This window comes from Calidris pugnax, unplaced genomic scaffold (genome assembly GCF_001431845.1).
Source record: "Calidris pugnax isolate Ruff unplaced genomic scaffold, ASM143184v1 scaffold133, whole genome shotgun sequence".
Classification (NCBI taxonomy): domain Eukaryota; kingdom Metazoa; phylum Chordata; class Aves; order Charadriiformes; family Scolopacidae; genus Calidris; species Calidris pugnax.
This window is the reverse complement of record NW_015090977.1, coordinates 4193447-4219365: the sequence shown is the minus strand read 5'-3', so window position 1 is coordinate 4219365 and position 25919 is coordinate 4193447. Positions and strand designations below refer to the sequence as shown.

The following is a 25919-nucleotide window of genomic DNA, read 5'->3' as shown; positions in this document are numbered from 1 at the left end:
CCGTGTTCTGATTCCTTCAGAGATTCAATAACCCAAATACTTCACTTCCTTCCTGATCAAAGGGACCAGCAACTCGTTGAGAGAGTCCCCCATTAGGGAGGCAGATCGGGACTGTCACCTCCTAGAGACTTCCAAATTTCCTTCAGAGGAGGCGGCGGATTTTACCATGGTGCTGCAACCACATCCTCACGACGTGGACGCGGAGGGAATCCAGCTTTCCCACAAGCTGGAAGGGCCCTCTGTGGAAGACAAGCACATGTGATTCGTTCCCTGTCGCATGACGGAGCTCGGAGCCGGAGTGTAGGACTGCTCGTTTGAGCGCCAAAGAAGCTATTTCGAGCTGTTTGCCCAAAGACTCATCAATAAGTCATAAGCCTCAGAATGGAAGTCAAAAGAAGGGGAAAAAAAACAGTTGCTCAGGCAGAATAAATAGTAACTTCCATTGCATTCTCTTAATCTAAAAAGAGAATGAGCTGCTTCAAAATATTCCCCTCTCTGGGCTGCTACACTACAGGAACCCAGCCTAGTTCTGTCTCCTGGAGGCTTGAGGCAAGCGAGACATGGTGTGAGTTAGCTGCACTTTTGGGATACTGGGAAAATCATCCTGGAGGACCCAGCTACACCGAGCGGAGGCAGGAGTCACTGACTGAGCTCAGCTCCACAGTGCCTCCCTCCAGGGACAAGTGTCTGCCTGATGAGTTCTTCAAGACCAACACCCCCAAGGCACAGCAGGACTGACAGAGACAGTCTCTGGTCCAAACCAGAGGGGACCATCTCCCTGGATCTGTCAGGCCTTTATCAGTTTGGCAGCTCAATCTGATAAAAAGCCTCTTCTAGGGAATGCTGTCCCTGACACGCACCAACAGCCTCATTAATGAAACATGAGGTGCTCACGTCACTTCTCCTCTGCCTTTCCTGGAACACATTTTGTTTGCCTTGGATTAAGCTATCTGGGGCAGGGATGTGCCAATGCCTTTGTAAAGCACCCTGGGAAGTTAAGAGCACTAGAGAAATATTAATCACTCAGCAGTTGCTGTCTTTCCTGCAATTCCTTTAATTGCTTCCATTCTTGCTGACAGCTCTCGCTGCCTGCTCCACCACAGACACACACTTTCTCTGTTCAGACCAGCTCCAGTTCAAAAGCACAACCAAAACTCACGCCCAGAAGTGTTACTGGAGCAGATAAAGACCTTAATCTACACAGATACAAACAGCAAGTCTGAGGTGCTTGAAAAGGCAAACCTCATAAAATTCAAGAAACGTCTGCTTCAGTCCTCCTGGAAGAGACCAGAAAGAGGAACAGGAAGAAGTTTTCACCAGACTCATGGCCCACATCCACGAGGTCTGCCTGCTTACTCTATACACATGGTATTTTGTTACCGGGGTCTTGACACATCGTGTTGAGCCAAACAAACTGGGCTGAGCACCTGCTGATCGTCCCCTTACCCCAAACGAGACAATCTTTACCTGGAGGTTGTTCAGAGGCTCCATTTTCATGACTGGTCCCAGGGTGTTGAGGGGCAGGGAGACATCAATACTTTGGTTCGGCATCAGAGGCGTGTGAATGGCCAGTGGGGTGCTGGGGATGACCCCGAAGCTGGGCAAGAGGGAAAAAAAAGAGGTGATGAGACAAGTACTGCATTGGCCCAACCTGTTCCCTCTTTGTCTCCCATTACTCCTGAGCTGCCCCTGCTGTTACTCCAGGGGAGGAAGACAGATCAAACCAGCAGATACTCAAAGTAGGACAAGGCACAGGAAACTCAATCAGGCCAGTGTCCTTGACAACATGCACCATCCTTCCCATGGGACCAGCATCAGGGAACCCTCCCATTACCTTCATGGCACTGGTCTACATGCTGGGCAGTGGCCAGCCCAGCAAGGAGCAGCACCTGGACTCAGACACAGGTCTCCTGGCTCCTCTCACAGAGCTGCAGAGTAGAGTATATCACACCCTGCATGGCTGCTATATCATTGGGAGCTCTGGAGGAAGGAACTGGAGCCAACACAGAACAAATAGTCAGGGAGGAGCACACAGTTTGTACAAGAGCAGAGCAGAACAAATGAATCAATGCAGGCAGCTGCCTGGTCCCGAATGACAGCATCTGGCTCTGTTGCTTGATTTGAGACTCCTTCAACTGAGGACATTCACCACCACGGCAAAGCAAATGTTTACTTGCCCCTTCAGACCAAGAGGCACTTAATTCCACAGACACTTCTACTTAGTGTGGAGAAGAGGAAAAGCAGCTAGAATTTAACATAACACTTCTGTGCTACGTACCGGCTTCTTTCTGAAGGCAGACGGAAGCGCAGATGCATAAGAGACTTTTACTGGTCACTTGTGACCACATTTCTCTTCAGCAGAATTCACATTAGCTCAGAGGTGATAGTGCATTTACAGGAACAAAGAGGTAGAGGTGTGGAGTTTTATTTTATGCACTAAAAAATTGATACTGCCTCTGCACAGAGTCAGCCGCGTGTGTATTGGTATGTCATTTTCAGAAACCAGTAGATGCCCCACTCTTTGTTCTCCTTAGTATTCAGCTCTTGGGAGCTGCAAAAAGAATATTCTCAGCAAGGGGCTTAGCCACGTGATTTGCCTTCTGCAGCCATTTCACCTTGGGGAACGTAAGCCCTGGTGTTTTCCCTTAGACTCAGAGGGAAAAGAAAGTTGCGTTTTGCTCCTAAGTGGCTGGGATATTACAGCACACCACAGCTCCAGCTAGTTTTTTTTTTATTCTTTTTTTTTAACGCTTTATCCCAAGACTGCAGTGAACGCCATTAGTAGCAACAGGAGAGGGCGAAAAGCAATAGAAACTTCCCAGTCACAAACCTTAATATTTAAACCTAAAAAGCCAGCCCATTGCATCTCTTTCCAACGCACCAGCCACAGTGGAAAGCACCGGTGACATCAGAAAAATACTTGTAAAAGAGTAAATAGTAGTAGATTGTACATGAAGCATGTGCCAATACTCTGCAAAAGGAGAAACTGCTGGTTTACTGTACAGTATTTAAACTTCTTATCCTTGAGAAGTACCATGTAGGTGTGGCTAAAACACAGCTTCATGTACGGGGAAAAATCACAAGCAAAACAGCTTTTTTCCAGGCCAATTTGCATGAAACATTTGCATATAGCAGCTTAGCAAAACTCTCCAGAAAATACAGCAGTCCAGGGAGAACATTTACTAAGACTTACTTAGCATAATGTCTTTTGTAAGTAAATATTATTCGTCCCAAGAAATCCCAAATTTGCAAGGCTAACAGTGATATTAAAGAGATGGTTGCAGTGGATCTTTAGCATAGAGAGCCCTTTTCCAGTAAAGGGATCTTAAGAAATATGGGAAACATTTGAGGCACAAGATATTCTTTAGAGTCTTGGTAAGAACTAGCCTGGTCCTTGCTCAAGGTAACACAGAGCAAACCACAGGATAATCTTCTCTGCCTGGGAAGGGTATTTGTGGGAAGATGCTGGGGCTGTACTGCCATGTCATGTCTTTTGGCTGAGACGGGTTTCTGAGAACAATCTGTATGCTCTAAACATTCAAGTGGCTGCTCCTTCTGACAAAATTGTTCTGCTGCCAATTACAGGGAAAACATGTGCTATAGGCTCTTGCCTTGCAATTCCTTCATTGACAACTAGCTTTATTAATGAGACCCATACTTCCAGACAGTCTGAGGGGCAGCACAGCAATTAAGTCAGGAGGTAGAGGCATTAGGGATTGATACTTGTGCAGCTCAGATGCTTGCCTGTTTACGCTCTTGTTTTCCTCAGGGCACTTACTGGCTATAAAACTACTAACCTGCCTAACAACTCACGGGGCTGCTTTAAAACTCTGCAGAGATTAAATGGGGTAGATGCTGTTTCAGAGCTCGGAGAGCAACGGGACTGTCTGCTGCCTGTTTCCTCAGATTTATCAGTCTGTATTTTCAGCCCTTTCACACAACTGTGGTGTGATGGAGAGCTCGGGCTGGATCATCCAGCTGTTTCCATGACTGCATTATGTACCTACATAAAAGCTCTCCCTCCACCTGGCCGTGTAGACACAGACTCCTTTCATAGGAGCACACAATCTTTTTAATGTAGTGGACAAAGCCTATTGATTTCTTACCTGTTCTTATTGAACTGAATGGCAAAGTCGGTCATGTGCTGCAAAGCCTTATTGGTAAAGTTCATCTCCATGTAGATGTGTCCCTGCCTGTGACTGAAGGTACCCGAGATCTCCAATCCTTTAGCCTTCACTGCAGGCAACCAAACCTTGAGCAGAAGAGATGTCATTCAGCATGAGAAGTCTGGTCTGAAGATAACAAGTAAGCACAGTTTTCCAAACACAAAAGTCTTCAGTTTGGAAATCCAGCTACGTTGGCACATTAAGCCCACAACCGCTAAGGAAACACTAGAGGGAAGATAGGACATGGGGTGTTGAAAGGATCAAGCTCACCAATGAGAAACAAGCTCGCTGCTCCTAACCCCTGCTCACAGCACTCACATAAGAATTCAAATATACTATAACATTAGTGTGCACAAGGAACAGTGAAAGCTTGTGTCCATCACACTAATGCGAGACTCACCAAGTCTGCTGATGGACAGGCTTCTCCAGGATCTGTTGGGCTATTAGAGGCAGGACAATACTGAAGTTTGAACCAAATAAAATCACAGGGCTGATACGATTAGCTGGCTGGGTTCTGGATTCCCAAATTGTCTTTGTGGGAAAACTCCAGCCTCCAATTTGAGTGGTGCAAAATTAAGTACTTTGCTTAAAACGACTGAATTCTTTTGTACTTGGTCTTATTTATGGTGTAATACTTGCAAGCAGCTAAGGACCAAAAGCTTTGCAGTACCTGGAGATCCTAGATTTCACAGGATGACTTTAGTTTATTCATCTATTGACTATTTAACAAGAGTGCTAATTTTTGTTTATTCCCTTTCAGGCACAAAAGGCTAATCCTGAGGTCCCCGTGGCTGCTCCACAGCCTCTTACCAGAACCACGTTCTGCATCTCAGGAATCCTTCAGACTAAGCTTCAGTCAGTGCATCTGCCATCTCTGTCACTACCAGAGCATTTATCCGCATTACACTGCGGCATGCTCATCCCAAGCACGTGATTTTATCTTCACTGTCACATTGGATTCCTCCAAATAAATGAATCTCCTATGAAAGTTGTACCAAATTGTACCCTGCCCTCAGTTTCCTGGGGAAACTTGCTAAGAAGTAGGTCTCCAGGAAAGCTGCTCTGACAAAATTTAAATTCTCTTATCTTATATAAGCCATTCTTTAGAGTAATATTGTTACAGGCAAAATGAGGGAACTGCTAAACAAAAAAACCCAACCATCCAGAAGTCTGTAACTAACATGGTCTCCAACACGCTGTTATCCTGCCTGGGAAAAACCCAGGGCATCCCTAGTGGGACTGAGTTGAACTAAAGTGCCTCGATAGCACCAGAATCCCACAATAAAGGGGACAAGTGAGCAATCTCAGATTTCTTGTAGCCTAAGGGAAGGCAATATACTCAGGATGATTCCTTTTCCTTACGTACAGACTTTGGAGCCACATATCCTCCAGGAGCCATGCCTATACCAGACGAGAGCTCGAAGAGATCATTGAGTCCACTGCTCACCACTGCTGGGGTGGGTGAAGGGGCAAAGGTGGCTGGCACAGAAGAAGGAATGTAGGTCTGCCCCACCTGGAGGAGGTAGAAAGAACAGGCACTGATTAGCATCACGTATGAAGAACACTATTTATTAAATAAAGCATGGACTCGGGCAATATCCTAAATATTTTAAAGCCGTTTGCAGCTTCCCTGCTGAATTATCAATACTGCTAAATAATGCATTTGAATTCCAAAGCTCTTGGCAACTAATCCCTACACTCGGCTGTCACCTCAACCATGCAATGGCTTTAACATAATTTTTATAGCTCCAGTTATCTATTCCCACTGTAGAGGAATCTTTCTTCTTCACCTCTTCTTCTCATAAAGACAATATGCCTTGTGGATCTACACTACATAAACCCAGGGAAAAGAAAAAATTGCTTCCAATCTTCCCCCAACTATGACAGTCTTCAGGAACCTGCAAAATTTTGCATATCCAGAGACAGCAAGGGAGTCATGACCGTATTGTGTACTCCACACCCAAAGCCAGAGCTCTTCATTCTCAGCACCGTGGTCCAAAAAGTTCATTATCTGAAGCAGAACTAGTTGTCTCTGCCTGTCAGAAGACAACCTTTCTGGAAAAAGGGCAATCCTTCCCTCTCAGGACTTAAAATGAGGGCACCAAAATGGGATATTAACCTTTAGGTGCCCAGCTCCAGTTGGGACATTCACACTCAAGTTAAGCTCCCAAATTCTCCTCTTTACTGTGAGCAAAAAGAATTACATGCCTGAGAAGAGGATTCACAGGCAGAATGATATAGGAAATACTGGTCACTGCTCTGGGTCTGAAGTCTCAGTGCTGTTCTGTGTTCAGGAAAGCAGCTGAGATGTGGTGTTTCCACCAACCCTTAGGAGAGGGAAGACCAGTGGTTTTACAGAATTGTTCGGTGGGTTTCTGCTGGCCCAGAAAGGCAGAGACCTGGCTTTGCAGGGATGATCTCTGCAGAATAAGTATCTCCCATGTCCTGGTGTGCGCTGCCTGGGGGCTACAGGTGTCCTGTACCACCGGCTCTCCTCTGCGTCATGCTGAAGTTAGAAAGGAATGCAAGATTCACAGGGAAAGGAGGAGAAAGAATGACTGCAGCCATAATAAGGGTCTCTGAAGAGCCCTCACTCCAGAACTGAGTATACTTTCCTCACTGAATTACTGGCTACAGAGTCCTGGGAAGAGGGACTGGAGCTTTCTCCAGGAGACTGCTTTTGTCTGTGGGTTGGAGGCACGCTGCCTCCTGCCCACCATGTCTCCAAGGCATCTTGCATCCTTTCCCCATGCTTTCCTGGAAGAAGCCGGTGTGCATCTGAAGCCAAGGGTGCTTGGGAAGCAGCCTGAAAGTCTCCCACATCCTGGGCAAGCACTCCAGGCACTGGGACACTCACAAAGCACAGGCACAGAGAAGGCAGCCGGTGGCAGGCAGAGTTCAGCACTGACCACGCGTAGCAGGAAAGCTCAAATCACCTGAATCTGACATCCAGGAAAAATCTTATGTGGTTTTTGGGAGGAGAAAAGCACTGAGTTCAGACAAGCCTGTGGTGAGGCTGGGTTAGGGTTACAGCAGAACAGGCTTTGCAAGTAGAGAGATAAGCATCCTTGGCCTTTCAGCTACCAAAGCGGTTGCACAAGGACTGGGGTACTGCCCGTGTTAGCACTGGTGCTCAAACTACAAGCTCTGAGAGAGAAGAGCTAAGCAGACAGAGTCAGCAGCTCCGGCCCTGGCTGCTCTTAGGGAAGCCCAGGTGACAGCTGGCCTCAAAGCAACATAGGGTGGGACCTGTGTGTTTTGGTTGCAGTTGTCCATTTTCAACCATCCTCAGGGATTTAAGCATCTTCCGGCACGTAGCAGGTGAGGTTGCGTTTAAAAAAACCCTGAGCTTTGAGCAGCTTTTTAAAATCGGGGGGTGGGGGGGAAAAAACGGAATGGCACTTACTGCCGGGCTTCCTCCAATGCCCCCGCCAAGGTCACTGCCAAGCTGCAAGAGAGAAGGAGAGAGAGGAGAGAAAGACCGAGTTCATTTAAGCCAAGTGTCAGATGGCGGGAGGGGAGCTCAGGTGTCCCCCTCGCTCGCCGTGCACAGGACAGAGAGAAACGCCATGATGGGAAAGCACAGCGAACAGAGGGTTGGGGTTTGGTTGGGTTTTTTTTTACTGTTACATGAGCAGAGCTATTTGGAGAACTAGCCCACGCACCTACAGCGGACAGGAGCATTTTGCAGGTTAATAAGAACAAAACCTCATCCCCCCCCCCATCAATCCGCACCACAAATTCTGCACAATTCTCCGTGTTTCATGCATCAACGCTTTCCTTCAACCCACCGCCCCGGCTGCCAGCAGCCCTGAGCAGCTCCACAAAACCCAGTGGGGTAACCGTGAAATGGAATAAAAATAAAACTGACAGGAAGCTCGCTTCCCGAAAGCTTTAGATTTCTAGGGAACGGGTAGGAGCTACGGGAAGACACGATGCATCTTGGCTCCGTTCCTCTGACATGCGGCTCTTTTCAATGACAGGGAAGAAAGAGAGCGGGCTGCGTGCCGGCTGCTGCAACAGCTCACAACAGCTCACCTAGGTGGGCTTTGTCTTCCCTCTGAAGATGCTCTCCTCCCTTGCACAGGAAAAAAAAAACCACCTTCATGATCTAACGGGCCACTCAAATAGTAGAGAGACCTTACGGTGCACCAGGATATTTCAGTCACCATCTCTGCCAAGCTACACAGCTACAGTTTGAAGCACCCGAAATAGCCACCGTGTACCACCCGCGCAACCCTCCGTGAACACCAAATCCTCCCCAGAGCCCTTCTGCCAATCCATCCTGCAGCCCACCTAGAAGCTGTCCTACCACGAACTCCCTTTACAAAGCACCCAGACCACTTCTCTCAGTGATAAAGCCCATTTTTAATTTTTTTTTAAATTTTTTTTTAAAACATCCACACCATTCTACACGCTTGAGAGAATCCAGTGATCAGGACAGACTCCAGAGCTGGCTACAAGCGCCGTTTCCGAGTACAACATCACTCCTGTGAATATGTATAAAGGACTCACAGATGACTGATAGCCAGGAGGAAACAAGCACAGATCTGCAGCGGTTACTCACTACAGAGACCTCTCCAGGCTTATCTCTGTCCTGGGCTTTTGTTCAGAAGACTGTGGTGTTTTTTTTGCCTAGTGCAGGGGTGGCTTTTTGGTCACACTCAGACCAAAGGAGGAGGAAGCAAGGGCTGGGGTGAGGCAGGAGCCAGGGAAAAGGCTGGACTAATAGACTAGAACAACACAGCTCACCTCGTGGATGGCTTCGCTCTTCCACTTGGATTAGGGTTTGGGGAGTTTGTTTGCTTTAAAAAAAAGCATTTGACACACTGGGTCAACAAAGACTCTAGGTATGTTGTTCAAATATACACTGATGTGTCGAGATATTGAAAAAAAATGCAACATATAGCTCAAGCAGAAGCCCCCAGGAGCCCACGTGCTTAGAGCCAAAGAGGCTCCAACCACTTCCTTCTGTATAAGACTTCAAAATTTAACTTTGTTCTGGTCCCCACCAGCCTGCTCCCCAGCGACCTCCTGGCAAATGTACTTTACACTGGTCAAGAGACACCATAAAGCTTCATCCTGCGCTCCCTCAGAGCACAGATAAAAGGGATAAAATGCCTTGAGAACAGCAGTGGAGTTGCCAAGGCAGTGACTTACTGGATGGTAACAAGCCATCAAAAAAACCTGCAAAATTTGACAAATCTCTGCATTTTTCTGGATCCCCCTTCATTCCCTGGCATCTCTGCTTCCCCTGGTCCCCATAGGAGCCACCTGATACAACATTAGCTACTCTAAGTAGGTGTTAGACAAGTACAAATCACACACAATTTGCCTTTTGTTAAGAAGCCTTAAGAGCTTTTTTTCCTCTGAGAGCCTCAGTTTATCCCTACTTGAGGCCATGGCAGAAATCCATGGGACATCCCTGATTTTTCTGCAACAGCCACATCTTCACACAGCAACCCAAGTCCGGGTTTTCTTAGCTTACTGAAGAGATAACAGATATGAGTGAGTGATTCCAAAGTTAAAGGAGGATCAGTCACAGACCAAAGGAAGCCAGCCAGAGGATGCAAATCCAATTAATATTGAGCTTATAAAATAGGGCTTATTACATTGTCAGGTCTCCCCCACTGAAACAGCCTGGCAGAGCAGAGTTTTGTTCTACAGACCTCTCTTCAAGCCAAGCCATGTTGTAGATTAACGTAGATCATTTACATCTTGTTACTGGCTCACTGAGGAGTAATAAATGCAACTATTACACCTCATCCCTATTCATAGTCTCGCGGGCAGATGAACTTCACACTTTGTACTGACAGGCAGTGAAGTCCAGGGGAAAAGAAAAAAAGGTAAATAATCCAGTTCATTTCCAGATATTATTGTATGCAGGGACGATTTCTGGTCCTGTTGTCTGAAGCAGAAGAAAGACTTGATAAGCAGCAAGCGTTTTACAAAGGGTATTATGGAAATGACTGAATAATTCTGCATAATCAAGCCAGATGTTAACTATTCTAGCATTTCCTACTACACTCATCATAAGAAGCTGCAGGCTAGGAATCCAGCCTCGAAGAAACCCTGTACACCAGTATCTGCATGCACTCACTGTGAAGGAGGAAAGGAATGACATATTGGGGTTCCTCAAGCTATCTAGGAGTCTTCCATTCTCCCTAGCTCTCAGGCCTTGGGGGAAAAGTAGAATTTGGATTTATTGCTTGTCTCGAGTTGAGATTCCAGCTCTCACCCCCTACAAGGTGGAGAAAAAAACCTCACTGGCTCAGAGGATTCACCATGAGCCTCTTTGCATTTCTAGATTTCACCCAATATCTCTGCTTTGTGGTAGAAAAGATGTTTTTTCCAATCCTCCTCTGCTCCTCCTGAAGTCCTGCTTTATTTTTAGGAGGGGTCTGCTACTCTCTTGGCTCCTGCGCTCAGGACCCAGCGCTGCAGATGTGTGCTACGAAGCCACAGAGCAACCTCCAAGGAGTCAGCAGCGTCCTCAGGTCCCTACAGAGCTGGCTCTACCTGTGTACTGAAAAGAGAAGTGACAACATATCTAACTCCAACAGGAATTAGAGGGGGTAAAGCTAATAACTAATCAATTCCACATCAGATCCGGGATGCAATACCCACTGCAGCAGCACTGAAGTCCCTTTCTCCATTTTTCTTGCCTGTCACCCTCCCACAGCACCAAAGCTTTTCCCACCCAGAAACTACAGTTTTGGTTTACCCAAACCTCCTGCAAGATGCCCAAGACTTAACTTTATCCCAAACTCAAACCGATGGAAGAGACGGTAACAGCGACGCGTGTGAGTAAGAGGGAAGGAGGAAGACAGAGGGAACAGGAACCAATTACCCACGGAGTGTCCTCTCCCATCTGGAGTGACAGGCAGAGTGCAGAAGGAAAGAAGCAGATATTAGTCAGGCATGAAGCGCTGCTGAACCAATTCCCCAGGGCTGGCAGCTCGAGTTAACCATTTCCATTCATCTCACGTCAGAAGGACAACGTGAACCTGCCTCACATGGGAGCAGGTAACAGCCCCGTGGTGGAGAGGACCACGTGGATACAGCTGCCAGCCCTACCCAGACTGAAATGCTCGTTATGAAGGTGGGGTGGACGAGGGTCGCCACTTGATGGCCAAGGGGACCTTGTGGCACTGCAAAGCTCTGATCCTGAGCCCAAAGTTGGCAGGCTTGCCCCTTGTTGAAGAGCACAAAGCTTCTGTCCAGGATGAGGAGCTGCCAGCTTCAGGAGATGAGCAGGGAATGAACAGGGAGCCTTTGGCCAAAGTTCTTCAAACAGGAATTCTCTTTATTCCCTCCAAACCCATCCTGCCATAACAGCACTCAAGCAGCCACGTGGGTTTAAGGAAGAGGCTGAGCTTGACCCGATATCAACAAAACTGATACTAGCACCTCTTTTCCAAAACTGCATCAGGATCTTTACTGTGCATTAGTTGGCTCGGATGGCGTTGCGGCTGCTCTGCAGTTGAAGAGCATCTACCCTGCAATTTCAGCTCCGTGGAAGCAGTTACGCTGACTTATGAAGTGCAGCAGTGCTGGAGTTACTGCATTAGCAGGGTTTATTTGCATCTTAACAGCAGCTTGTAATGAAGCGACTCTGCTGAAGCTTTCACGTGATCCGGAGGGGCTACAATCGCTTCTGCAACATGACGTGAGGCAGTTGGAGCTCCAAAAAAATACCAGGGAGAGGGGGGACCAGGGACAGGAGCTGCAACAACCACCCACCACTCAGCAACCTCTGTGCCTGGTGTCCACAGCACACAGCCACAGCTCTCAGAGCAGCTATGGATTTCATGGAGCCATAACTCAGGGGTTAACAGGAGACAATCACTGCCTCCTCTCTCTCCCTCCCACCCCAAATGAGGAGTTAAGCATCACAGCTCCAGGAGCCAGCTGAGAGCGTGCACTCAGTAACAGGAGCAAGGAACACAGGGCACTTACTGAGCAAGAATCAGGTGATGGGGTGGACTGAAATGCTGAGAGCACAGTCTCTACCGAGCCACTTGATCTGGGCTAATCCTGTTAGAGCCATCTTAACTGCAGGACGGATCACGCACGGTCTGCATCTCCTGCCCCCCTGCAGATACCTCCTTGCAGACTCCACGGTGGCTCACACAGAGGCATTTTCAGTACCTCATTTGCTGCCTATTTTATGTGCCTGTTTTCATGCTGCCAAGCCGGGCTTGCAGAGCAGCAGGGTCACAGTCCAAACCAAGGACAGCTGTGTCAAAGGTGGTGGAGGACGGGGTCATGCTGCCAACACCACGGCCACCAGTTTCAGGGACGCTTATTACTAATGCTTTGCCTTGCTGAACGATTTCCATCAGCAAATGAAACTACGTACTGACGGTTTTCATTTTCTAAAGTGTACAAAGGCAGCTCTACAAAGCTCCAGCAGTCCCCTTACTGTTACAGCAACAACAGCCTTTCATCGGACATGAATGAGCGACCCACCAGAAGAGCCCTATTTCCATATCAGCGCTGCTCCAGCAATGGACACATGCTCTTTGTCAGAAATCCTAACAGATGTCCTTTGTAGCTCAAAACCAGAACAGCCGAGATGAAAAGAGACGCTCAGCTCCTTGTCGGAGGCCGGAGGAGCACCCTGGGGAAGCATCGCATCCGCTGCACAAATGGATGTCGAGGCTGATCTAAAATAGCTGCTCTCACACCGTAGTTCCAGGAAAAGGTAAATGAAGTGCCTTTATCAGGCACTCAGGACTGAGGAGCAGGCATTTCTTCCTTAACTGCCAAGTCTACAGGTGCCCAGAGCCCTGGGCACCCCACGGGAGAGGGTGAGCCAGTGCTCAGCTCCCAGCCCACCACACTCAGCAAGCGCAGTGGTGGGACAGCCCTAAATCATGCAGAAGAGATCCCTGGAGTCGTGCCCCTGGGGTCAGAACGCCCTGTATCCAAGCTGATTACATAGAGGGGCACAGCTCCACCTGGAACAGCCCAAACCAGCGGAGGAAATACCAAAATTTGTGGATATCCAGTGTTTATCAAACAGCTTTACAATCCAGGACATAACTCAGTCTGACCAGCTGCCAGCCTTGAATCAATAATATTCTTGTAGATGAGCAGCTAGAGTATTAAATAAAATCCTTACATAACAGACAATCCAAGCCTGTCCATCGCTATGGATTTACTGCTCTGTCTCCAGGTTTAAAGCCAGCCTCCTTGGCTCCTGGCCGCAGTGAGCCACACCGTGTGCCGGGCAGCACCGAGCTCTCACACCCGATGTGTTTTCAGAGCACATGAACAGCCAAAAAAAAAAAAGAGTTTTAAAGGCAAAATGGCCCTGGCTCATTCCAGCAGGGATAGACATCCTACAAAGCGCTGCATCAACAGTAAACCAGGAGTTGGAGGGCTGCCTATAATCTGCATGAAGTTTAGCCACTCGGAGCCGGCTTCAAGGGGATAAAGCATCACGCGCCAGCTCTCGGCGGGCACAGCTCTGCATCCAGCAATCTGCTGCCCAAGCAAGTTCTGCTGCTTCTGTATTAGTGACTGCTACCACTACTGTACGTTTTGGAGCTGGAGATCTCCTACAGCTTTGTAAAAGTGAGACTGGTGACCATTTTACAGACAAGAAGGCAAAGAAGAGAAGAACAAGATCTGCCCAGGGTGGCAAACAGGGGACAACGCGGAGCAGACTCGGTGTTGGCTCTGTTCACTAGAGAACAGCTCTCCATAAATCATATAGCAAGTCTGCTGTGGTTGGAAGCAAAGCATGTCTTATTCTTCTACTAAAGGCCCCTTTTCTCCTTTTTTTTATACCGTTAACACATGCTCAGCATCTGTGCCTGCACAATATGGATGTTACACTTAATAACAATTACAGGACTCACTATGGAGATAAAATAAGAGTTATTCGCTAAAGAAATTAACCTATCAAGCAGCTGGAGCCTCACTGATTATAGGAATAAATATCTAGCAATGCTGAAGAAAATTCAAGTGAACAACATTAATTTGGTGTTTATCCAGTTTTACACCATGCGGTCTCTACTTAAATGCCTGGAAGAAAAAACCCCACAGTTTAAGAAATGGAAATGCAGAATGACATTTGCCATGGAAGTTAATGCTTCTGTTGATCTTTCTGGGTTAGTCCTGTTGGGACTTTCACTGCAAGAGCATCCCTCCGAAGACAGACACCCTCACCAAAGAAAGGGAGGCATTATCAAATACACAAAAGCTGTAATAGGTATCCCAGGGGATCAAGACAAGACACTGAGTGAATGTGACAAACCAGCTGAGATCCTGCCAGCAGCCTCTTCCAGACCTTCAGCTGCCTTTGAGACACTGGCAGTACTGACGCAATCTCACCATCGCAGCCACAGACCATGATTTCCTGCATCAACTCAAACCGTTTTCTTCCACTGGAACAGAGAGCCTTATTTAGGTTTTTTCTGACATATCAAACAGTTGCTTGGAAAATGGAAGTGGGGTTTAGGATTGCTCTGTTCGGACAGTAGAGCAACTTGTGTCCCCACTCAGGTTTCGAGGTCCCACCAGAGGCATGATGCAGAGAATGCACCACATCCAAGTATCTCAGGATCCTTTGTCTCCTCTCAGGTCACCTGAGATCCAAAAGGGATCTGCTAGTGACAAGCAAAAAACAGGGATCGGCAGTAGAGGTGGTACAAACTCCATCACTGGGAGCCTTAAAAAAATTTTACATGAAACAAATCCCTGCTGGGAAAGCGTGTATGTAATCCTTCCTCAGATCAGACCCCAGCCACGCTTGGTTCCAGTACCCTTATTTAGGCTCCTAAAACAACAGGAGGGATGGGAAAAGAAAAACTAGAGCAGCACACACAGAGGAAGACAACTGCCTTGGCATTCACAAGCAAACAGGGTTACTTTCTGGTAGCAAGAGGCTCCAAAGTGAAGTAAACTCTGGTTTGAGGAGGAGAGAGGGACTTCTCACCCCACTCCATGCTTCGTGCAAGGGTATGGGAGTGTCAGTCTTCCCAACAAAGCAGGGAAAGAAAATGCATTTAAAAAAAGACTTTAGGAGTAACGGAAAAGGAAACTTCAAAGCTGAATGAATCAGGCAGCAATAGAGCATAAAGAAAAGTGTGTAGATAAGGTATCTGGAGGAGAAAGAGGAAGGGATTGCTACACTGACAGCCAGGACGCCTACTGATACACCGATAGGCAGAACACTGATAAGGACAGAGGAAGAAGATTTTATTTCAGTCTCCAACCCCACTAATTGACTGCACGAGCAGCCCGAGCGACTGCCATCCCTGGCTCCTGCCTGGTTTTGATCCCTGGTGAAGGGTGAAGAACTCAGCCCTTCTCCACAGGGGCACCTCGGGACACATCTCAGCCCCTCACCACGTACAGACCTCAGGCATTTGAGCACCTGCAGTTTGAGACTGTGTTTTTAGCACTGCAAAAACGTGGTTTAATATTAGCCTAAGATCCAAACACCAATCCCCTTGGCCAGCCAAGAGAGGCTGCCTAGCAATTTAGCTAATACCAGGTTAGGGTTAACTCGGCTTGATACTCGTTAAACACATGCCCACAACAATAAACAAAGACACACATCACATGCGCTCACACACTAATTAGGCTTATTAGGGAAGGAAAAGCCAGAGAAATACAGACATTTGCCAGGAATAGATTCACTTGTACATGTGAGGGACCAGGAGAAGACAGGGCACTTGATGCAACAGCATCAAACAGAAAGTTTTCCAGGGGAAAAAACCCAAACACCACTATTCACATTATTTTTTTTAGTGCTCTCCTCATCTAGCAACTCAGCTGAGACAGTGCTGGCCCACGCAGCCCCAGGGGCAGCTACTCCCCCCTCCAGACACGATCACTTTGTCAGATCACACTCCACAGTCCCACTAATTCACTTAAGGCTTGAGAAAAATATTAAGTAAAAGCCTAGTACCAGATCAACTAACGGCTCTACTGCCAAAGCAGGTCACTAAATTAAGCCCATTAATGCCAACTTCGAGACGACCCTTTTCTCAAAACCAAGTTTTAGTCCTCCTGCTGTGTCCATTTATTTGTTTCTGACACTAATGAGAAACAAAGGGTTACTGTAAGCAGCCTGGAAGATGGAATAGACAGCAGAATTTAACTCCTAACCATTTTGAGCCACCACAGATAGTGTTATTTTCTGCAATGCCTTAACACAATTTAAAAATCCCAGTTTGTTAGTGGCACGTCTTGCAACGCAGGGCAAAGGCTGCAAAGGTCACTGCTCTGGGCTCACTGTTGCTTCCCAGCAACTCCAGTTTAAACCATTTCCCTAATCCCTATCTCCCCAGCATTAAAGCAGTCTCCCTGCTAAATAAGCAAATTGGTGCTTAGATGGCACAGAGACTAAAAGCGCATCTGACCTCGGTGAACGCCAATGCCATTAAGGGTTAGATCGTTTCCAGTTCATTAGCTCATGCAGCACTGGAACTGGAAATGTGTTTAATGTCTGCTTTAATAAGATTATGACAGCTTAAAAAAAAAATCTTTGACAAACAAGCTGGATGAACCCCAATGCAACAAATCCTGCCTCCCACCTCTATTATTCAGAACTTGACTCAGAACTGAAAGCGTACCTAAACCCAGCACACAGGCACCTGACCCAGCTCACTACAAGCCAAACCTCAAACCAAAGCAAGACAAATCCACTGTAGGTCTGAAAAACACCCAGCTATGCTCACTGGGGAAGTCTTACTCAGGTTACATGGTGCAAATATGCCTAGGTCACTTCTTAGCCCTGTAGGTAAGTCACCGGGGTGTAAGGCATCTGTGTGCTCCACCCCATGGGAACATCTCCCAGGCTTCTCCATGCCTGGTGCCACCAGTGCAAGACCACAGCCCCAAGCTCTTTTCCACTGCTGTGGTCTCCTTGGTAAGTGATTCTCTCATTGCAGCTCATGCCCAGCTCACATCCCAGAGCAGATGCCACGTGTGATTACTCATACTCTGGAGCCTGACCCCGTCAGTACCAGAACTCCTCCTCCAGAGCAGCTGTGGCACAGGGAGGACCATGCAGAGTGCTTCCCTCTTGACCTAATAGCAATTAAAATGTCACCCATATTAAACCATGACATGCTCTGGAGAATATACAAATGGGATGACACGGGGCTACGGCCTGGAGCCCTGATAGTTTTGCAGTGAAATTCAATAGGTTGGGAACATGTGGAACAAACGCCTTCTTGAAAGGGAGCCAGAATCAATTACAAAGCAGTGGGACACTTTACATCCTTAAAACAACTTTTTGGTTTTCTTCTGCAGACAGAAAAAGCGCGGAACAAATATATCCATTGACCACAGGGATTCTATAGCATGCAGCAACATTTGTTTTATAGCAGGAAAAACCTGCTGAAAGTTGGTACAACAGCACTGGTTAAGTCCTCCTGGAGTTTTAGGACTCAGCGATCAAGACTTTGCAGAGATGAGCACAGCTCCAACTTGAAATAAATCAACTGAAGCTAAAGAGGAGGCCACTTACCAAGCTGTCCAGCCCTCCTCCCAGGAGGTCCACGGCACCCATCTGCATGGAGGACACTTGGGGAACATTCACTGGGGGGCCCAGGTCCAGGTTGAGAAGGTCACCCAGAAGGTCGCCCTGCGATGGAATGACCTGTGGCTGCTCCAGGTTTGTAGTGGCCGTTGTGCCCACGGGGCTATCGCCTGCATCAGTGCTGTGGGTGGGAGGAACAAGAAGCAGAAGAGAGAAACATTAGACACCTTCCATCTCCAGCTTTAGATTCCCAGCGTGGGGAAACACAGCAAGAGGTGGCTCATGAGCAGAAGCCAGTTCAAAGTTGACCCTGGCAGCTGATCTGACCTCCACGTACAAGGCAGTGTGTTACAGCAAGCGGTTCTTCAACACGTGCTTTGAGCACAAAGACCTTCCACGCGTTGTGCATGGTTTTCAGTTCAGAAAAGGGAATCTTCAAGGTGTAAAATCTGCCCACCTTGAGAATCACAGACCCTCCAAAACAGTGAGCCATGAATACTACATGGACTGCAGCACAGAAAATAATCATTTCCCAGGTTAGAAGAAACCTATAGAGACAGATTTTCAGCCCACTGGGCCTGGAGAACTACATATAAACATGGGTGGAAAAAAAAAATAAAAATCCAGGTTTCCTCAGAGACCTAACATGGATAAAACCCTTCAGCCCTCACTCTAATCAGTGCAAACTCAACCACTCCCCACAGATCTCAATTAACCACCTTCTACTGATCAGCACCAAGCTCCACAACTCTTTTCTAATTAAAGACGTCAAACTAAAATTGATTCCTCCCTTCTATCAATAATTTCCGAGTTAGCAGGCATGCTAATTAGTAGTCTAGAAATGCTCATTATACAGCTTCCAAAATTTCTCATCATATGCAGTCTGGCTACCTTTTATATTCACTTGCCACTGAATTTTACAACAAGAGAGGGGGAAGAGAAAAAAAAAAAGCAGGATTGACTGTAGCTCCTGGAGATCTCATTACAATGCATTTATTCTTTAAATCCATAGATGTTAATATCTTAGCTAACTTAAAATCTATTTTGTGTCCTGTTGCCAGCAGTAACTGACAAAATTATTTCCAGCTCATATAACAGCAGATGCAGCCAACAGGTAATTGCACACAAATGCCATGGGAATTGGCATCCTGACAAGGTGCTTAACACTGGGGCTCTTTTGTGAAGATTGCAGCTCCTGACTCTGAGTAGCCACGATTCTCTTCCTTGTCCTTATTCAGTTACTGAGGGAAAAGCTTTAACGACAGAGTATAAACTGCTCCCAACTTCAGTGCCAAGAGGAAAAGCTGGAGCATAAGGACTGCAGAGTGAATTAGTTACCAGGCAGCGACAGAGAGGGTCAAAAGCTTCTTAGCATTAAAAGCTTTAGACCCCTAATAGTACTAATGTTAGTTGTCCTTTCTGCTTCTGCCTTCAGTGGGGAGGCTTCTGAGTATGCTGAAGAGCTAAGTAAAATATCTTGGAAGAGCAAGTGGTTATGGTGATCCACTCCCACCTCCAACCTGAGAAGGGGGAAGGAACAGCAGTCACAGACCCTCCAAAACAGTGAGCCATGAATACTACATGGACTGCAGCACAGAAAATAATCATTTCCCAGGTTAGAAGAAACCTATAGAGACAGATTTTCAGCCCACTGGGCCTGGAGAACTACATATAAACATGGGTGGAAAAAAAAAATAAAAATCCAGGTTTCCTCAGAGACCTAACATGGATAAAACCCTTCAGCCCTCACTCTAATCAGTGCAAACTCAACCACTCCCCACAGATCTCAATTAACCACCTTCTACTGATCAGCACCAAGCTCCACAACTCTTTTCTAATTAAAGACGTCAAACTAAAATTGATTCCTCCCTTCTATCAATAATTTCCGAGTTAGCAGGCATGCTAATTAGTAGTCTAGAAATGCTCATTATACAGCTTCCAAAATTTCTCATCATATGCAGTCTGGCTACCTTTTATATTCACTTGCCACTGAATTTTACAACAAGAGAGGGGGAAGAGAAAAAAAAAAAGCAGGATTGACTGTAGCTCCTGGAGATCTCATTACAATGCATTTATTCTTTAAATCCATAGATGTTAATATCTTAGCTAACTTAAAATCTATTTTGTGTCCTGTTGCCAGCAGTAACTGACAAAATTATTTCCAGCTCATATAACAGCAGATGCAGCCAACAGGTAATTGCACACAAATGCCATGGGAATTGGCATCCTGACAAGGTGCTTAACACTGGGGCTCTTTTGTGAAGATTGCAGCTCCTGACTCTGAGTAGCCACGATTCTCTTCCTTGTCCTTATTCAGTTACTGAGGGAAAAGCTTTAACGACAGAGTATAAACTGCTCCCAACTTCAGTGCCAAGAGGAAAAGCTGGAGCATAAGGACTGCAGAGTGAATTAGTTACCAGGCAGCGACAGAGAGGGTCAAAAGCTTCTTAGCATTAAAAGCTTTAGACCCCTAATAGTACTAATGTTAGTTGTCCTTTCTGCTTCTGCCTTCAGTGGGGAGGCTTCTGAGTATGCTGAAGAGCTAAGTAAAATATCTTGGAAGAGCAAGTGGTTATGGTGATCCACTCCCACCTCCAACCTGAGAAGGGGGAAGGAACAGCAGGGATGAGCAGAGGCACATTACAAGGATGAGCAGAGGCACATTACAAGGATGAGCAGAGGCACATTACAAGCCGGCAGTGCACACACTTGGTTCATTCCCAGCATATAATCCCTTTAACACTACACCTCTTCAACACTTACTCATCCTTCTTCTGATGGAGATAAAGCAATCCTTCAAGGTCTTGTGTAACTGCAGTTGCCCCAGAACCCAATAAGAAATGAGGAGAGGACAAAGCTAAGGCAATTTGCATTAAAAAACAAAACACTCAGCCTTCCATTTCCTGTGCAGAATGGGCCTCTTTAGAGAGATTTGTATAAACAAACAACTTTGCATTTTCTTTGAAAGAAAAAAAATGAATAAAGGCTATGTGGGTTATAAAGGGCAAAAAAAACACGAGACAAGCTTTCTCCCTTACAGTGTTGGGCAGCAGCTGGGCTTGCCCCCATGAGTTGGAGATGTGGCCCTCCTGTGACTTCAACCTCCAGCTGTTCCCAGATGTTGGCTGTCACAAGGGATGCACGGCTTGAACCAGAATCAAAAATTTCCTGCAGCCACCTGTGTGGGAATGGGGCCTCCTGCCAGAGTCTCCTTCTCTCCCAGGGGCCCCGTAAACATCTCCCCCAAATTTCCCAGCTCTGTTACAGCTGTGCAGGGGTGGTGGGAGCCACCACACGAGGAAACACTGCCAAGCAGCAAGGAGATTTCTCCCCCACCTTTAGGATTCATCTGCAACTCCCTGACACTTGGGCTCATTGAAGAGACAAGAACATCTCACCATCTGTGAGCTGTTCAATGGGTCTCCCCATCAGCTGAGAGCTGAAAGGGATCTGTCCTACCCTGCTTTGAATGAAAAAGAAATGAATCAAAATGCAATGTAGTGTATTCTGCCAACCAAAACTAACTCCTCCTAGGTTTATACCCAAAAAAGCACCGCTCAACTAGCTAATTCTGCCCACCTACTCAAGGCAATGCTATCTTGACTTGCTTAAGCCACATTCATTGCTGACATCTCCATGCTTCCCCCTCTATCTCACTCTGCAATCTGAAGGCAAATCTCACTCTCCAGCAGGTGGGTCAGCCACTACCATGGTCATCACCAGAGCACAGAAGTAATGAAGATGACTCCAAATAGCTAGGTGAGGAGGTTATCCTTCACTGAACACCCTTAACTTGCCTTAAACTGGCAGATTTTCATGTAATTTTTCATTGGCAAACAAATTTCTAAGTAATCAGTAAAATCATACTGGATGCCCAAATTCAGTCTCCCCACAACCATGTCCCTCTGGAGCCGAAAGTGACAATTTGCTTTGCTGTGATATGGTACAAGGTGGTCTTGGCATCAGCTTGTAAGGTTTTACTGTCCTTTTTGCTGCCAGTAAAGCAGAAAACCACAATAACAGGGCCTCGTCACGAGGTGAGCTCACATTGGAGAAGCCTGGTGTGCCATTAAGTAGCACCACTCTTTTTTTCTTTTTTAATTTACCAGGTGGGCTAGAGCAGTGCACCGGTACGCAGCATGCTCTGCTGAGCACCCTTCAGACCTTCCCCCAGCTCCAGCTTCCTCAGCTTGCCACTGCTGATGGGGGCCTGAAGGTTTTATGTTGAAGTAACGGGTAATTTAGTAGTAAACACCACCAGGGCAACATATAATACCACTAGAGTCAGAAGAGATTTGAGGACAGCAGACTGAGCATTAGCTATGAGAGTGAAGCCACGTACGCAGCGTACACAAAACAACAGTAAAAAAGACCGCTCCGTGCAAAAGCTGAATTCCTTCAGCTAACTAAAACCTCCTAAAATGTGTTATCTTCTGTAGTGACCCAAAACAACAGTGTACAGGAAGGCTGGTAGCGCTGGAGACCAAAGCTACCCCCATCCCAGCTCCTTTTAGCTGTTGAGGCAAATTTCTGACTAGGAGAAGGAGCTGCAGAAAGTGTCTGCTGCTTTTCTTGTCCGACTGGTGGATTTGTGCTTGCTGGTCCTGGGTCAATGCAGCCAGATTGAATTTCACAGGCAGGGAGAAAACAATTTGGCTTCCCAAATCTAGTCGTTACAGAAATAGCATTAGTTCCTAAGAATAGCAGAGAATTGGTGTCAGAAAATAGAAAAGGAGCGGCGTTGCATGCTGATTTACCAGTGCAACAGCAAAAAATAGCACTCCAAATGTCACTTTGGGAATATTATTAAGAGGTAAGCCTGGATACTCTGCCTCCTGCTGTAAAGCACCCTTCCATTGGTAATTAATACCATTAGTGCAAATAGCACTGCTTACCTGAATGAGGAACCATGGGAACAGGCTCAACAGCAGCGTCGCCACAGCTCAGGACTATTGCACTGCCTGCTCCTGCAGATCTAACCCACTTCCAGGACTGTCATCACGGGGAAGCATTAAAGCTCCAGACAATAAGCCAACACATTTTGCTCCCACCCCCTACACCCCAAAGGTTACAGAGAACCACATCAGTCTTTCTGTCGTCTTTTATGCCCAAACAGATTTCAGCAATGGGGCTTAGATGGCTTTTATCCTCCCCATGGCTTTAGAGGCACCAAGAGAGAAAGTAAAGTTTTAGCAGACCTTCCCCATGTCCTATTCCAGCAGCAAAGGATCCCTGTACTTGCCTGTTCAGGAAACGGGTATTATTCTACACAAGGAGGCTTGTAAAGCTGCACTGTTGCTGAAGGAAAAGCTCTTGCAAAATCAGAGAAGTGTATCCTTCTGTAAAATGCTTGTTTTTAACCACAGTCATCTTCCTCCTGGAATTATGCCCTTGCACCCAAAGCTTCTGCTTTTTTATTCAGACTCTCATGTCAAGAGGGCTTATAGCCAATGTCTTTCCATAAAACCATTCTATCTTCTCCTTACACAAGAGCTTTGATGCTTCCCCTGGCTTCTGAACCAGGAACTCAGAAACTACATACCCAGGATTAAATCCTACAATGAAATGGTTCCTTGAATGACCTGCAAGCCCCTACACAATTGATAAACAAAACAGCAGAGTGTTATAAAAGGTCCTTAGGTCTTTTGGACTGCCCGTTATCACCACGGCTGCCTCAGCTTACCTTCCATGGTGAATTGGCAAGTGTTTGCGGTGGATGCCATGGCTGCCCTCCACAAAAGCGTTGGGTGGTTTGTGGTACACAGAAGCCAGAGATCCAATATGGCAGATCAGCTCATCCAGCAGAGTCGGCTCAATCAGATCGGTCTCTTCAGAAATAAGTGGCTTTTCTGAGAGGACCACTTCTTTGGCAGTCACTGGATCGGTGGAGAGAAGGCGCCAGTAGATGTAGCCACGATCCCGCAGGTCTGGGTTGTCAGAGTCCTGAGACAAAGCAATACATCAGCCACAGGTTTGATGGGGACCAACACCTGTAATCACTTAATTTTTCTAGCAGTGATTCTACTGGATTAAAAAGCCCAACTGTCCAGTAGCGATCCATTTCGGAATGATGTTATAAACTGCTTGTTGTGATGAACATCCCAAAATTAAAAATGAGAAACCAAATATTAATGCCTGGCTTCCTGCCCAGCTGGTCAGGGAGCAAAAAGCCCAGGATTTACATCCCACAATTGCTCCATCCCACAGTTTGTTTTCCAAACTCTCCTGCCATTTAATATAACAATAAGTGTCAGGAGAGCTTCAAGGGGTGCAGGCAGGAAGGTGAGTAAAAATGACTTTCACACACTAAGAGTAGACATGCAATACTGAAATATTACAGCAGAATGATCCAGATTTCTGGAAATATGAGGTAGCCAAGGACATTACAGGACAAAAAAGACCCTGCAGACCTCCAGGATGGATCTTAATAAGCTGTATTCTTCATACCAAAAGAGATCTTATTTATCCTGCCTTTTAGTTATCTAATGAAGTATGGAAAGATGCTAATGATCACCATTAGGATACTTCATCAGTTCTCCAGCTGTCAGTAATACCCTTGTTTTACTGCAGATACTTCTGACTCTGCATGAAGTGCTAATTATTTCTCCCCTTTTCCAACAGCTCTGCCCAGAGCAGCAAAGTGAGTGGTGAGAGTTTGCAGATTATGTTCTGGGGATAGGGAGGTGCTGTGGTTTTATGTTGTAGTGCAACATGTTTGAACCGTTCATGGAACTATTCAGCAGAATATCGGGGTAGATGTTTCTGAGGTTTTTCTCCCCCTCCCCTGTAAAATTCTGGCAACATATCGTACACCTCATTAGCCTCCCTCCCTGGCAGTTTTTCCCTCTTCTGTGATCTCATCCACGCTGCTGCTGACCTGCTATAACCTGTCTCTCTGCCCTCTGTCTCAAGACATTCTGAAGCACACGGCAAAAACCTCTATTTGTAATGAGACTGAGCACACTAAGCTCATTTTGCTGGTAGGGACCTAGATACAACGTCTGGGTCAACTGATAGATTTCTCTGCAGTGCTGTTTTTCAGTTTGATGGTGAAGTTGCGGACTCTTTACACCCTTCGCCCTTAACAATTCCTACAAGAATCTCCGCATCCTGCCTGCAGCACAGTTCAAGATCAGGCAGGGCTCCTGCAAGGGCAGACATGAAACACCACATGCTCCTACTCGCAGGCACATCCCAAATTTGAGACTGTTTCTTCCGAATAAACAGACTTGAAACTTTAGTAAATCTACTGGAACAATAGGCTCAGATCTTCCCTTCCCCATTTCTCCCAATTCTCTGCTCTCTGGGGTCTGCACAGACACCTGCAGTGCATACCAATGAACCCACCACGCCAGACACACAACAGCGATGGAGATGGAGGGGCTCTGTGCCATCCACTGGGTTATGGGCTTGCCAGGGACCTTGATCACTGCTACACATCTGTGTCCCTCCATCCCCAGCTGCTTCCTTACTATTTTTACCAGTGTTGGCTGGATTAAGCTGGCTCCTTCCCCAATCCCACCTGCAGTTTGCTGCACAGACAAACCCTAAGAGACACTCCAAGTGCAACAATACCTATGCTGGGGAAAGAAACACACGTGTAATTACTCTCCCACTCAAGCGAAAAACAGTATCTCTACCTAGAAATCAGACCTTGAAGCATAAGGCTTTTTAGTGTTTTACAGCCAGTTATCCTACATTGACTTATTATTCATATAAAATACAAGAAGCCAGTCTGAATCAACAATTGTGACAAACAGAGAAAAAACAGACGCCTATTATATTCCTAAGGTGCCATTAAGTGTTTTGTGACTCAGCATAGTGGGTTTTAACACTTAGTACCTTTCTTCTGGTGGCTCAGACAAACGATACAGCTTGCCCTTGGCCCACCCCTCTCTAAAGAAGAGCCAAGAGCCTGCCTAATAGCAGGTTTTGAAGCAAGAAGAGCAGGCCATGGATTTCTTTTTGCTGACCAATACAACACCCACAAAGGAAAAAATAAAAGTTTTAAGTATTAGTAAGTCCACAGCCATGACTTCCTGCAGCAAAGAGAACCAAAAAGGCCAGCTGATGACTGACTGCAGGTTTTCTGCTCAGAAACAACTGCAGCCCATTCGGAACAGCTGGGGGAGTATTGTCATCACTTGACACAGCAGGTCTGGAGAGAAATTGGTCTTTTTGGACTACACCATCACACAGATGACCCAGACATTACAGCCAGGGAGTGTAGGAGGATCAGCTGAGGTCTC

At 46.6% G+C, this 25919-nt stretch overlaps 1 protein-coding gene across 5 annotated transcripts in view; it reads right to left on the bottom strand.

Annotated features, from left to right (window-relative positions):
• Positions 1–25919, bottom strand: part of AP2B1 (adaptor-related protein complex 2, beta 1 subunit) — an 84147-nt gene that overhangs the window by 21939 nt on the left and 36289 nt on the right. For 4 of the 5 annotated variants that reach the window (XM_014953162.1, XM_014953163.1, XM_014953161.1 and 1 more), the window contains exons 13-18: positions 23354–23613; positions 17659–17851; positions 7573–7614; positions 5533–5679; positions 4107–4252; positions 1468–1597 (exon numbers count right to left, since the gene is read on the bottom strand). In XM_014953162.1, coding sequence (XP_014808648.1) covers positions 1468–1597; positions 4107–4252; positions 5533–5679; positions 7573–7614; positions 17659–17851; positions 23354–23613 — 918 coding nt within the window. The remainder of the gene's footprint in view (positions 1–1467; positions 1598–4106; positions 4253–5532; positions 5680–7572; positions 7615–17658; positions 17852–23353; positions 23614–25919) is intronic. The other variant, XM_014953165.1, reaches the window with a different exon arrangement.